This window comes from Simochromis diagramma, unplaced genomic scaffold (genome assembly GCF_900408965.1).
Source record: "Simochromis diagramma unplaced genomic scaffold, fSimDia1.1 OVJJ01000798.1, whole genome shotgun sequence".
Taxonomy (NCBI): domain Eukaryota; kingdom Metazoa; phylum Chordata; class Actinopteri; order Cichliformes; family Cichlidae; genus Simochromis; species Simochromis diagramma.
Window position 1 is genome coordinate 2,036,086 of NW_024386736.1, and position 14,451 is coordinate 2,050,536.

The window sequence follows — 14,451 nt, forward strand, 5'->3', positions numbered from 1 at the left end:
GAGAAAAGGATTGTGTAAACCCGAGAGGTTTTTTGGTTCTTGTACCAAGGAGGTTTTGTAGTAAAGTCATAAAACCATCTTTCATGTCTAAGCCACACAGGAGATTTTTTGTTTTTGACCAATGTTCTTCTTCCAGAACTGAGAGTGAAGATGAGTCCTTCTGCAGTGGTGACAGAGGGTCAGAGAGTCACACTGACCTGCAGTACCAGCTGTCCTCTGACTGACAACACAAACTACATTTGGTACTTGAACAGTCGACCTCTGACCCCGAGAGAGAACCAGAACAAACATCTGATCCTAGACCCAGTCAGCAGGGAGGATGCAGGAAGCTACTCCTGTGCTGTGAAAACCAACAAAGATATCAGCTCTGCTCCAAAGACTCTCACTGTCCAAAGTATCACAGGAACATGGACACCAGCAGCTGCAGGAGTTTCTGCAGCTCTGCTGGTTTCAATACTTCTCACTGTCTGCTGGTGTGTTAGGTAAACATATGTTTTCTTTCAAATTGATCCTGTTATTTTTAATGTCATGTTTCTTGACTTTTTCATTAATTTTTATGAATCAGGAAAAAGAGGACTTTCAGTCAACCTCCAAGAAGGGAAACTTCACACAACGAACAGCAGGTACTAAGAGGATTCAAACAAGAACAACTCCTCATCTGTTCTATTACTGTTTATTTGAATGATCATTTATTCTCCATCAGGAAAAAAATGTTTGTGTGTGTGTGTGTGTCTTTCTGTCTGTATTGATCACACTGTACAGTATTTTAGTATTAAAGCCAATCAATTAATGTCTCAGTATTTAGCAGTGTGATCAGAACTGCTGCATAGCATCTGAAGACAGGAAAACAAAATGTTGGTTTAAAAAAAAAAAAAAGCAGAGGTAAAAATTGATCAGGCTTATCAATTAAAGTTAAGAATTGATCAAGAAACTATCATATAAAGAAAATAATTACCTTATAAACATAATTCAATGATAATACTTTGTCTATGTGCAAATTTGAAATAAGGTCTACAAGTAGAAACAGGTGCTCTGTTTTATTATCACATATAAATAATTACAAGCGTCAATATTCCTGGCAAGTGTCTTAAAATTGTTTGCAGCCAACAGTCAAAAGTCAAAAAATAAAGAGTCCTCTAAAAATCTGTATTCTTACTGATCCTTCTCAGGGAAATGCAAAGATTTTAGAGGCTCTTTAAAAACTTTAGACCGTACTTCTATCAAAGGAAATGTCCTAAAATAGTGATGCTATTTTCTTGAGAAATGATTGTTTAGCCTGTGATGACTTCATACCTGCTGATGTCTAATCAAGAACAAAACCTGCTCCTGAGGTGGTTATGGTCATAGTGCCTTTAAGAATCATGATTACTGATGAGCATCAGTAACAAAGATTCTTCAATGCAACTTTATCCTTTGATTTTTTTTTTCCTGTCAAGTACAACTATTTGATTGTTTTTTAAGCATTAATATATCACTATAAGACAAGACATTTACACTAACCTGTTTATCATTGTATCACATTTAATAGAAACTTTACATTAACAGTTCTTACAACACAGTAGATTCATATCAGTCTCATATGTCGGTTTTGTAACTGACTGGATATTAAACAGTAGTGATATAACTGATGGGAAACATCAGCTCTCTCTGAATTCAATGACATGAAAACCTGTGATTTAAATAGTTTTTTAATAAGCCAATGAACCAACCTTTATCAGCTCAGACCTACAAACAGATATTTTATAATATTCTGATAGAACAATGAAATGTTTAATGCAGTTTAATATGAATTTATAATAACTGTCTCGTCTCCTCAGATGAACCCTGACCTCATGTATGAAAACATCTCAACTCAGTCAGCAGAGCAGGATGATCATCACTACAGCAGACTGCACTTCAGTGACAACCACACAGCTGACCTCTACTCCACCATCAACCCACTGCCTGCTCACTAAAGAAAAGGTTGTTACCATGGTGATTTAAAGGGACCGTTTCCCCTTAAGGTTTTTGTGTCTAAAATGAGTTCAGTATCATAGCAGAGACACCAAAGCTGCTTCATCTGTCAGTGTTTGTACTCTCTGTACTGGAACATAAAATACAGAAAGGAATAACAGAAATACAGAAATGCCTGAGCTTTCCCATTCAAACATGTCTGATAATGAAATACATGTGTTAAAAATTCCTGTGAAACATAACTCAAGACAAAAAAAATAGGACAACTTTATAAAAAAGAAGTGTGTTCTTGCTTTTTTTACTATCTTTTGGCTGATTTGCACTTTTAAATGTAAAACTAACTGTTTCTGGCAGAAATGAAAACACGCTATCATGTCTGCAGGAACTTTTTTTATTTTATTTATTTTTTTTGGGGGGGGGGGGGGGGGTGAAAATGTAATGAAATGTGGTCATATCACATGTTTAAATCCAGAGAATGTTGATAAGTAGTACAAAACAAAAACCTCAAAGGTAAAATCAGTATGAAGTGGAAAAACCACCTGCAATACATCAATTCTTCACTAGAGGGCTCATCTTCGAGAGAAAAAAAAAGATAAATGAGGAAGTGATGATGTTAAAGCTAAATGCAGTTTGTCTGCAGCCACACTCACACAAGTTGGTCATTCCTGTTAGACAGAAGTTGATTTCTGACATTTATTCATAGTTTTGATATTTTCTAATCTCTGATGAGTTTTAAGAAATATGTACTACCAGTAATCAGCCATTTATCATAATAATGTTAATCAACATACAACCTTCTTTCTCATTTAGACTAAAAACGTATAGCAGCCATGATGGTGACCAAAGCTGGAGGCTTGTTTTTGTGTTTCATTCTGTGTCTTCCAGGTAAAAATAATTTGTTTCTCCTCCTCCTGATGATGTTGCTGGAATTCTGTATCTTCAATGTAAATGCAAAAGTTATGAAATTATTTTAGAAAACAGGAAGTTTACTGTTGTTTTCACCTGTTGTTTCTCTTCGTGCTATGTTCTCTCAATTGTATTAAAGTACCAGATTCTAATCCTTAACAGTAATGTTTATTATTCAAATGTTGTGTTAAAGGTGTTCTGGGAAAACAAAACAGAATATGTGCCTTGAAAGGTTCATCAGTGAATCTGTCCTGCTCAGATCAACAAGCCACTGCAAGAAATAAAGTGATCCTATAATGTACAGCATCATGGGAGCAGAGAGGAACGTCACTCTAACAGTCTAACATAGAGCAGTGAAGTTTTTTACTGCTGCAGAGAAACTGCTGACAAATCACAAAACTGTCAGCAAAGCAGATTTTATGTGTTGCAGGTACAATGGTTTTACCAACTAACAAAATAATGACTTTAATAATCAGTATATGAATGTTATTTATTTATATTTCACTGAGCTGCAGGTAAAGGGGATTCCTGCCAAAGAGATCGATCCCTGACCCTGTGTTTTCTGACGGACCCTCTGACCTTTGTGTGGTACGAGAAAAGAAAGAAAACTACACAGTTGTTTACGTGTATTTTTGCTAGAGATTAGAGGATCTCCTTTTTTCTCATCCATTTGAGTCTCCCACAACATGTCCACCAGGACTGGTCCTCCTGAGACAGCTGGGGACTCAGTCTGCACACAGTGTAATAGAAACACCTTTAAAGAGAAACACACCTTAAAGATGGCCAAATCAAAGTAAATAAACAACACTGTTCCTAAAAAAATATTTAAGAAATACTAATTATTTTTATGTATGTTTTTATGTATGTAATCTACATTTTTTAAGGGGGACTTATAACTCTATATCAAATTCTACATGTATGACAAACAACATGGGTACATACACAAAAAAGTGAGGTTGCTTTGGCCCAGCTGAAGTCTGTGATCAGCTGTGATCCAATGGAAATGATGAGGGATTTTTTTTTTTTATCAAAGTGTGAAACCTGGGATCCCCCATGTTTCCAGACTTAATAAAAAGAAACTCAAAAGCTTACCTTTACATGTACACCTGACCGTCTCTCCCCTGCAACGGTGGTTTCTTGCTTCTGCTATGATTACTGTGCTACTCACTCATTTATCCAATCTGTTACTGCCATCTACTGGTGGAACTTGATATTGCATCACCGCTACATCAGGCGAGTGCAAACGTTTTTAAAAGGTGCAGTCAGTCGTTTTTGTTTTTTTTTTACAGAAAAAAGGAAGAAAATTGTTCTCATAAATATACAATCATAAATATGTTAGTGTGTAATTATTTCTTTCAAAAATGATTAATTCTCATAAACTTTGAAATGAACCATTAAAAATATATTGAAGTGGGTAACAGTTTGTGTAATCTGACACATCTACAGTACAGTACCACATTGTAGTACTATGTTAATTTTTAGGCTGTAGTTGCAGTGTTTTGATTTAAATATTGTATGAGGTGCTGAGCCACTTTTACATATATCGATACTTAGTGTCAGTTGTAATCTACTATATAGGTTTGTAATGTACAGTACACTCAGTTTCTTAAAATCAACAATATACTTTATATTTAAGTAATGTAAAATATATTTTTGTTTCTTCATGTTATTAATAATTATAAAATGGATACGAATGTTGTTAAAACTATCCAGAAGTGAATTTACACTGCTGTGTTATAAAAGTCCTAATTAGGGGTTTTCCTTCTAAAAACCATCATGAATGAGGAAGTGTTAATTGTGTTAAAGCTGCATGTGGTTTATCTTTAGGCCCACTGACATTAGTTCTGTTTTCAGCCTTTCCTGTGAGAATATTCAGCTGTAAAGACTCATACAATCAACTTTTTGATTAGTGATTGATTGTATGTCAGTCATGGTGTTGGCAGAAGTTGGATTTTTCTTTTTGGGTTTCATTCTTTACCTCTCAGGTAGGAATTACTATTTCTTCTTCTTATGATGACTGAAGACTGAAAAAAAATGTTTCAATAGTAGAAAATTTCTGGAAAGTTATTAAAGGGTGTAAGAAAACATGTGATTCACTGTTAAGTAAGAGGATGTTAAACTCTTGAAATGTATCAAAGTCTGGTGCAATTTTACCATCAGTGAATGGATGGCACAGAGTAGAAAGGTGTGTAAACAAGATACATTTGCACACATTTGCTAATGAATGTTCTGTTAAAGCATTTCAGGGAAAACTAAACAGCAACCAAACAGGAATCTTTGCCAAGGTGAGCTGTGTGATGAGCAGGGGTAGGACCCAAACCCAGGACTCAGAGATGGAATAGTTAACTGAAAGTGGCAGCTTTATTGGCTGAGAAAGCAAACTAAAAACTAGGAAAAGTACAAAGAAACACCAAACAAAGCATAAAAAAGATAAACTACAAATAAAGACTCTGTTGTCTATAGAACTCATGACTAGATGTAAACAAGAGACCACACACACCTCACTAAACACCGTGCTAATCTGGAGGACACGATGAGAGACAGGGGAACGGTGAAGAGTTAAATACTTGCATGATAACAAGGCGATTGGAAACAGGAGGGCACACTGCTGGAACAAATCAAAAATAATGAAACAGAGCAAGTGAAAGGGGACACAATGGATACAGGACAAGAGACTATCAGTCTGTGGCCTGTTTAATAGCATTTAGCTGGTTATGGTTTTCTCGTTCAATCTTGTGTCTGTGTCTTGTCTGTATGTTTGAGTCTGTGTCTCAGTGTTAGTCATTTCCTGTTTTTTATAGTCTCTTGTCTTTTGTGCTTTGTATTTAGTTCTACTTGTTTGGCTAATCTGCAGTGATTTCACTCACTTGTGTCTCGTTCTCCCCAGATATCTTCCCTGTCTCCCTAATTATCCTTCTATGTGTGTATTTGTGGTCTCTGTCTGTGCTTAAGTTGTTGCAATCCATACTTTCTTACTAGAGGTGTGCTCTTTCTAAAAAGGAGGAAGTGATGTAATGCTGTTAAAGCTGCAAAGAGTTTATCTTTAGGTGCAGTGATGTTCACAATTGTCTGTTCTGTTTTCAGCCTTTCCTGTGAGCACACTCAGCTGTAAAGATCTTTTCAAGATTCAAACAACCAACTTTCAGACTAGAAGCTGAAATCTACAGCAATCATGATCTTGGCAGAAGCTGGATTTTTTGGGGTGGGTTTCATTCTGTGTCTCTCAGGTAGGAATGACTCTTTCTCCTCCTTATGATAACTAAAGACTATAAAAATGTTTCAAGTGTAGAAAAACTTACAAAGGTTATTAAAGAATGTTAGAAAACATGAGATTCACTGTTAGGCAGCAGGAGTTCTGCTTTGAAGAGCTCCTGAAATGCACAAAAGGACAATAATATCATCACTGAATGACTGGAACAGAGTAGAAACATGTCTAAACAGATGTTTGTAATGAATGTTGTGTTATTCCACTGAGGGGAAACTGAACAGCAACCATGCAGGACTCTTCACACTTGAACTCTTAAAAGCCATGAACATATAAAGAAATCAGAAATTGTTTTTTTGTTGTTTTTTTTCAGCTCACAGAATGAATATTTTGTCATTAGAACATCATTAATGGAACAATCCACTCTCAGCCCAGATGGAGGTTTAAAAAGAGTAAAACCAACAGAAAACAGCTGTTAAAATCAGTTTAAAGCCCCTGAAACACAACACAAGAACTACAAATTCCCATGAAACAGTGCTTGGTACTGCTGTCTTTGAAATATCATGATCCTTTACACTGATACAAAGAGCAGCTGCAGCTTGACACCAGAGTAAGGTTTACATCATTACAGCTGTTCATGCTCACGAAGCATCAGTCTGGAGATTCTTTGACACCACAGACGTGTTTCCATCATAAACCAGAAACAGAAAATCGTTTTAACACCTCTGCAGCTTTCTGCTCTCACAAAAGGAAAAAATAAAGCTTGAACTTGAACATGTGACTAAAGACAACAGCATGCTGTAGAGACAACACAAAGTACTAAAATACACTTTGTGTTGTAAATAATGTGGGAAATGATTGCATGTAATTTCTCATGCCTAAAGACACAGCATACACGTACATGAAGAGGAAGATACATGTACAGGAAGTTAAGTTTCACTGTGCAATGTGTTAAACTGAATATGAAACTGTCACTCTGTCGTCATTTTAATCCTTTGCTTTGATAAAGAGAAGTTAACCCAGCAAGGTGAGGTGGTTAGTTTGTCTTTCTAATGTCTGAGTTTTTTTTACATTTACTCTTAACTTTAAATGTCAGCGAACAGCAACAATCACAGCTGATCTGTTCACTAATGCAAGTTTGTGTTAAAGGTGTTAATGGAGGAGAAACCAGGATCTGTGCTCTCAAAGGTTCATCAGTGGATCTGCACTGCTCACATCAACATCTGACCTCAAGCAGCAAATGGTTCACTGCACACTTGAATGGATCAAAGAGTGAGCTCTCTGTGGATGGACAATGTGTAACGTACAACATGTCTGAAGAGAAAAAGTCAACTTTAACCATCAATTATCTAAGAGAGAGTGATGCAAACACTTACTGCTGTATGAAGACTACAGACAGTGCAGGAAACTGTTCACTCAGTAATATTACTCTTCAGGTTGTTACAGGTACAGTGACTTTTAACATTGATTCCTTTCCAAATGACATCATTGTAAACGTTTTTATCCATCATCCTATCAGAGCTGCAGGTAAAGGTGATTCCTGCCACAGAGGGACAGACAGTAACACTGATGTGCAGCAGCAGCTGTCCTCTGACTGAAAAGCCTGCAGCCTACATCTGGTACAAGAACAGAGAGTTTCTCTATGAGGACTGGTCTCCCTGGTACCAAGAGCTGCTCAGCAGTGAGGAAGCAGTCACATACTCCTGTGCTGTCAAAGGCTACGAGCATCTCAGAGCCCCTGAAGTCTCTGTGGGTGAGTCATGATGTTTATTGTGCAACAAAACAAACACAATGAGTCACACAGTGAATCATTTGAATCAATATTATTTCTTTGTTGTATAAATTCCCTCACAGCGACCTGCTTCAGTGTGACCTATGCTAAAGGGAGAATGTGTTCTTACAGGAAGACATCAGTAGATGAGTTGTGCTCCATCACATATCCCAGAGGTGAAGCTTCAACAAATAAGCAAATATCTTCCATCAAACCTCTATATTAGTTTAATGTCATTTTCCTTATATAAGATAAGGCTAAATATTACCTTTGTTAATAAATCTAGTAGCAGGCATTCTAAAAACAGAAATAAAATTTTGTACATTATTGTGTCTTATGAAAACTTTTTGATCATCTTTCAGAGGTTCGTGTTCAAAAAACCTCCTACACATCAGATAGTGTCACACTGACCTGTAACACCACCTGTAAGCTGTTTGACCCTCAAACTGCCTACATGAGCTGCAGAAACACAAGCAGAAACTACAAGAATCAACAATGTTTAACTCACAACAATTCAACATACAAGTTCTCTTGTGCTGTAAAAGACCACGAGCATCTTCAGTCTGCAGAAGTCTGTGAGTAATACACAACTCGTTTTTTTTCTGTCAGTTAACTATAGATAAAAGTTTCAGCATACAGGCCAATCAAACAACTCTAAATCTGCCATCTATATTTCAGGTGTTCAGGATAAAAACTGCTGGAGAGTGAATTATGTCAGCAGGAGAATCTGTGCTCTGGAAGGATCTTCAGTCAACATCACATGTGAATACTCACATCCTGATAACATGAAGCCAGAGTTTAAATGTTGGAGTAAAAAATGGAGAAAAGATAAAATGGAAGTTGAAGAGCTGATTGAGGCTGCATGTGGTGTGGAGTATCAGGACAACATGAAGAACCAACACATCCTGACCATCAACAACCTGAAGAAGAATGACTCAGGAGGATACACATTCAGATTCAACAAAGATCATAAAAGATGGACACAGTCTGATCTGCCTGGAGTCTTTTTGATTGTCACAGGTAAATCTTAATTTCTTACTCAGCAGACTTTACTTAGAGGTTTAAGAACTGTTCAGATCATTTAATAGCGAGAAAATATCAGCCATGACGCCATGACAACAAGTAAGAGTCCTCCATTTAAAAACGTCAAAATATTCAGACTTTTTAAGAAATTTATTTATCAGAATCTGAAGTACTCATTGTGTCAGTGTTTTATATTTACAGGTGATACAGTCATGTGTTCGATTCTCAGCTGTCAGTGTTTCAGGTTCAGTTTATTTTAAATAATCTACTTGTGGACTGTTTTAGTTGAATCTACATAAATCACATTCTTTAAGATCATCGCTTCAAATGCTGACATCCTCTCACAACCATGTATCTCTGAATATTAGACTTTAAATGAACTCAGAAAAACTGCCTGTTTTCAGATTGTAGCAATTTTCCACATAATCCAGAAGGTTTTTTTTATGCCTTACAGATCTACATACTTCAACTATCAAAATTTAAAGTGCTAATATACAAAAAGACAAAGGGATTATCTTCCAAGTTTTTTCTGCACATGAAAATGTATATGTAAACTTAACATACAAAGTAAAGAAATTTGTGTTTGGTTGATTGTTTCTTTGCTGTAACAATGCTTCTTGGCAATACATTTTATACTGTTGGAAAGCTTGTTCATGTCTCCTGAAATCTAGCCACACTGGTAATGAAAATGGATTTGCTGGTTGAGCAGAACAGTTGCGTATGTGGGCTACACCCATGAACAGCAGTTGTCAAACAGTTTATTCTCCTGTTGACTCTCCTTTAATGTTTTTTGTTGGATTGGATGAAGTAAGAACAAACAAGACAAGCATATGGAAGAACCAGACACAATCAAACCAGCCTTTCACTTCCTCCTCATACTGATCACACACTGCTGTGGGATGATATCCACAGCCAGTCAGCCAGCTTTGCCACACTTTAAACCTATGATTCAACTATCATTGGCAGAATCTAGACTCATATTGTGCAAACCTTTATTGCAAATCTGTGAAAGACAGCATAGCGGTCTTATGTGCTGAGGAGGCGAGGAAACTGTGTTCTTGCGTTGTTGTATTCTTGGGCTGGGTTAGCCCTAACACCAGCTTGAAGTTGCCCTATGGCACTGGCCCTTTCCGAATCAGTCAAACATGCTATGCTTAGAGCAGACACTGACTGTTAGCTGTAGCAGCGTCCATGCTAACAGGTGCAGCTAATCAGGCCCCAATCAGGCACATGATTGTCAGCTGCTGGGATACCAGGAGCCCAAAACAAGAGACAACATCAGAATAAGCTGTAGGACGTGGGTGTCCAACTCCAGTCCTGGAGAGCTACTGTCCTGCAGCTTTTAGATGGATCCTTGTTCCGACACACCTGAATCAAACTTGATGGCATGCCGAAGAGGTAATCCAACCATTTGACTCAGCTGTGTTGGAGTAGGGATGCATCTAAAACCTGCAGGGACACCAGCCCTTGAGGCCTGGAGTTGGACACCCATGCTGTAGGGCATTCCAGAGTGGGCAATTTTTTTTTTTTTTTATGCGTTTAACCCACATACTCAACTCTGCTGTTTAAATCAATAAAACATTTTACTTGCAAACATATCACTATTTGATGGTAAAAAAAAAGAAAAAAAAAATACAGGCTTTTTTTTTTTTTTATAAGATTTGTTGCCACAAAGAATTGTTACAACAAAGAAATTATAAATCAAAAACTAATTTCCTACTTTTTTACATAACACTGTGCTCTTCAGGACTTTCAGATATAAAAAGTATATTTATGTGGATTCACCTCTGTTTGCACCATTTTGTTATGAGCTGTTGCGTCTGTGGATGCCAAAGAGAGAACTTTCATAATATTACTTGATAGATGCTATTAGGAATGCTTTCAAAAGGCATCAACAGCACAGACACAGTGGATATCATTCACAGAACAAAGTTTTCAACCAGGCCGTAAACATTTTTATTTCTGCTGTTATATTGATGTAATTTGACATTTTCATATGTTTTAAATGAAACAAAATTAAATGTTCACACTTCAGATGTTTTGGTAAATCCAATTATTTATTTAATGGGTTGATCGTAATTATTTATGGGTAAGATGTTATAATACCCTGGTTCACTCAGTGATTACTCTGTCTCATAAAAATCTTCTTTAATTCAGTTCAATTCAATCCAACAGTATTTACATACAAATGAACTGAACTAAAGAAAAAAACCCAATAATCCCCTATGAGCAAGCACTTGGCGACAGTGGGGAGGAAAAACTACCTTTCAAAAGGTAGAAACCTCCGGCAGAACCAGGCTCAGGGAGGGGCGGCCATCTGCCGCGACCGGTTGGGGGGGTGGAGCCGATGACAAAGTTATACACAACTCAATATTAAAGCAAATATTATGTGCACGGTGGCACGGTGGTGATCACTGTTGCCGCACAGCAAGAAAGTCCTGAGTTCAATTCCACCATCAGGGGTCTTTCTGTGTGGAGTTTGCATGTTCCCCCCGTGTTTGCGTGGATTCTTCTGGGTACTCCAGCTTCCTCCCAGCGTCCAAAGACATGCAGTTTGTGGGGATAGGTTAATTGAGTAATTCAGATTGCCCATAGGTGTGAGCGCGAATGGTTGTCTGTTTCTGTGTGTTGACCCTGCGACCGACTGGTGACTTGTCCAGGGTGTACCCCGCCTCTTGCCCTATGACAGCTCCAGCGATCCCCGCAACCCTGAAAAAGAGAAGCGGATGGATAAATATTAAAGCAAATATGCCTAAAAATGGATGTTTAGGCACTGGAAGTAACTGTTACTATTTAGTTGTAAATTGCTGATATTTTATTAGATGGAGTGAATAGTCTCCAAAACCAGTTGTGCTTTTTCTTTTTTGGTTTTTCTTTTGGCACTTTGTCATCTCGGGCCTCTGGATTTTCTGGTTTGGTAGCGCTGGCCTCCTCTTTTTCTGGCTGATTCTCCTGAAGTGTTGCGTCTTTTTCTGGTTTGATAAACTGACCTCTTTTCCTGATCTTGACTGATGTAGTGTCTTGTCTTGGGCTGGAGAATTTTCAGGATTGGCAACGTTGGACTGGTCTTCTTGCTTTTTTTCTTGTCTCTTGCAGAGACAGCAAAGACTCCTGAAATGAGATCTTTTCTTACTCTGTTTGCCTGAGTTGGTTTCGGATTGTTGTGTTCTCCTGGTTTTGCTTCTCCATGATTTCCTGGTGGGAAGCTTTGGTTTCAGCTCTTCTTTTAAGTTTTGCGCCTTCAAATCATTTTTTTCACGAAGAGCCTCACTGGTGCTGAGTTTGTCTTTCATCTTAGCGAGCTCACATCGGGCTCTTTGTTCCTGATCTTTGCGCTTTGCAACTTCCTCTTCTAGATTCTTTTGAGTTTTGAGGAGCTGCTCACGGAGTTGTTCAATCTCTTCTTGCTGTTTTTTACACTGGACCTCCAACTAAGCTTCTCGATCGGTTTTCACGTCTGTAGAGTCTGTGTGTGGAGCTTCTGCAGTTTGTGTTGAAGCGTCCACACTCAGCTCTGCAGCTGTGACAGCTGTCTTCAACAGGAGCTTCACTCACCTCAGGTGTTGTTGTGTCCTCGGATCTGTGTTTCTGCAAGCCTGTTCCAGTTCTTCTTGGAGCTCAAGGATGGTTTTTTTTTCAGCATTTTCTCTGCAGGACTGTAGCTGCAGGCGAAGCCAATTGTGGTGGGGTGTGGTGGCGGTGCCGTGCATGGAGGGCAGACGCACCTGCACAGCATCCTTAATCACGCTCGCTGAGTTAAAACCACGGGGACTCATGAGTTGGGGTGTGTTGTGGTGTGATGCAAGTCAATAATGGCTTAATACTGTGACCTGTGGACTCGCCGTGCCTTATTCACACACCACCAATTATTCTGTGTTTTAGCCGCAGCAGCTTTGTGGTTTGCAGCTGTCATTTTGTAAAGATTGGTTTTGCACATGCGCTGAGCCTCCTGCAGGTGGCATCTCAGCGCACCCAGTTCATCAGTGTCATTATATGGACGACTGCCATCGTTTGGTATTAAGTGAGGTTTAGGCTGTGGTTGAGACGGCCCATCATTGGTTCTAAGGTCAGGATTGGGCTGATGTTGCACAGGCCCTTGATTTGGTAAAAACTGTGGATTTTACCATTGTTGCCCAACAATACTTTACAACACTGCCAATGTTCTTCTTTCAGAGCTGAGAGTGAAGATGAGTCCTTCTGCAGTGGTGACAGAGGGTCAGAGAGTCACACTGACCTGCAGTACCAGCTGTCCTCTGACTGACAACACAAACTACATTTGGTACTTGAACAGTCGACCTCTGACCCCGAGAGAGAACCAGAACAAACATCTGATCCTAGACCCAGTCAGCAGGGAGGATGCAGGAAAGCTACTCCTGTGCTGTGAAAACCAACAAAGATATCAGCTCTGCTCCAAAGACTCTCACTGTCCAAAGTATCACAGGAACATGGACACCAGCAGCTGCAGGAGTTTCTGCAGCTCTGCTCCTTTTAATACTTCTCACTGTCTGCTGGTGGGTTAGGTAAGTGTTGGTTCACAGCAGTAGATTCAATCTCTGCTCTGAAGTCACTAATTTTTCAGTTTATTAACTTCAACCAGGAAAAAGAGAACTTCTGGTCAGTCTCAAACAACTGAAAGGTCTGACCAAATTGAACAGGTAAAGATTAGAGTTTAAAAAAACTCGTTTTTGCCAACATACAATAAAAGGAGTCAAGTTTAAAGTGCATTATAATGTAATGCTGTTTGTCTTTATCAGCTCAGTCCTGGTCCTGTGTATGAAAACGTCTCAACACAACCAAAACAGGAGGATGAAGTCCACTACAACAGAGTCCACTTCAGAAACAAACATGTGGTTCCTCTTTATTCTACCGTACAGTCACATCAGCCCAGACTACAGGAGTGTTCTCATTATGCTGCTGTCAGATTCAGCTCTGATGGAGCATCTGGTGTCACTCCAGCAGACACAGACTTACAGACTTACTCTACTGTGAAAGTTTGAGAGAGATGTCATGGTCAATAACTGCTTATGTCATGGCAGAGTACAACCTGAAGAGGTCACCAGAAACTCAGCCAACCTAATCAGAGGAAAAATATTTACTTGTCGAAAGCTGTTACTGTGAATGATGTGTGCATCGTGCTATTTCTCTGGTCTACATTTATTAGGAGAGTAGAAGTACATTTATTATACTCACTGCCAGAAGAGAGATAAAAGTAACTACAAAAACACATTTGAAGGTTCTTGATAAGTGTGAATCCACCAAGTACAACTACACAAATTTGATCCGTCCTCTGAAGTCTGAGTTTTATTTCCTAATTTCTTTTTCTACCACAGGACACACCTTCTGTGTCCTTTTTTAACAACATACAAAAACCCCACAATAAATATATCTATCACTAACTTAATTATGTGATTTTAAGCCATATTGAATATTTGTTGTTGAAAATGCTTTTCATTGTATGCTTATTATCCTAATAGTTGTCTCATAAGCAACGACTTCAGTGTTATTACTGTATAAGTTGCTAATAGGAGATGCACTGTTAGTAAAGTATATTTTCAATTCTTTTGTTGTGATAAGAGTTTTAAACTTCATTAAA

General features: G+C 38.3%; 3 protein-coding genes across 3 annotated transcripts in view; all 3 read left to right on the forward strand.

Annotated features, from left to right (window-relative positions):
* The window catches only part of LOC120715234 (carcinoembryonic antigen-related cell adhesion molecule 1-like), a 45,918-nt gene extending 31,756 nt beyond the window's left edge, over positions 1-14,162 (forward strand). The window contains exons 8-9 of the mRNA XM_040002124.1: positions 13,456-13,513; positions 13,613-14,162. Coding sequence (XP_039858058.1) covers positions 13,456-13,513; positions 13,613-13,855 — 301 coding nt within the window. The 3' untranslated portion in view covers positions 13,856-14,162. The remainder of the gene's footprint in view (positions 1-13,455; positions 13,514-13,612) is intronic.
* On the forward strand, positions 145-2,997 carry LOC120715586 (carcinoembryonic antigen-related cell adhesion molecule 7-like). The gene is made up of 3 exons (XM_040002674.1): positions 145-482; positions 566-623; positions 1,818-2,997. Exons 1-3 carry the CDS (start codon positions 151-153, stop codon positions 1,953-1,955), a joined length of 528 nt encoding a protein of 175 aa, XP_039858608.1. The 5' UTR covers positions 145-150; the 3' UTR covers positions 1,956-2,997.
* On the forward strand, positions 5,847-9,942 carry LOC120715433. Its single transcript, XM_040002469.1, has 7 exons — positions 5,847-6,086; positions 7,214-7,510; positions 7,584-7,817; positions 7,907-8,011; positions 8,198-8,410; positions 8,514-8,855; positions 9,313-9,942. The coding sequence occupies exons 1-7, from the start codon at positions 6,032-6,034 to the stop codon at positions 9,339-9,341; spliced, it is 1,275 nt and encodes a 424-aa protein (XP_039858403.1). The 5' UTR covers positions 5,847-6,031; the 3' UTR covers positions 9,342-9,942.
* Positions 14,163-14,451: the final 289 nt, after the last annotated feature.

What these genes read in the sequence shown, in the direction of transcription:
- LOC120715586 (XM_040002674.1), top strand. Translation starts at nt 151, where the DNA reads ATGAGTCCTTCTGCAGTGGTGACAGAGGGTCAGAGAGTCACACTGACC. An exon ending in ACTGTCTGCTGGTGTGTTAG is followed by an intron (nt 483 to 565) that starts GTAAACATATGT and finishes TTTATGAATCAG; the next exon opens with GAAAAAGAGGACTTTCAGTC. An exon ending in CTTCACACAACGAACAGCAG is followed by an intron (nt 624 to 1,817) that starts GTACTAAGAGGA and finishes TCGTCTCCTCAG; the next exon opens with ATGAACCCTGACCTCATGTA.
- LOC120715433 (XM_040002469.1), top strand. Translation starts at nt 6,032, where the DNA reads ATGATCTTGGCAGAAGCTGGATTTTTTGGGGTGGGTTTCATTCTGTGT. An exon ending in CTCCATCACATATCCCAGAG is followed by an intron (nt 8,012 to 8,197) that starts GTGAAGCTTCAA and finishes ATCATCTTTCAG; the next exon opens with AGGTTCGTGTTCAAAAAACC. An exon ending in AGTCTTTTTGATTGTCACAG is followed by an intron (nt 8,856 to 9,312) that starts GTAAATCTTAAT and finishes TATGCCTTACAG; the next exon opens with ATCTACATACTTCAACTATC.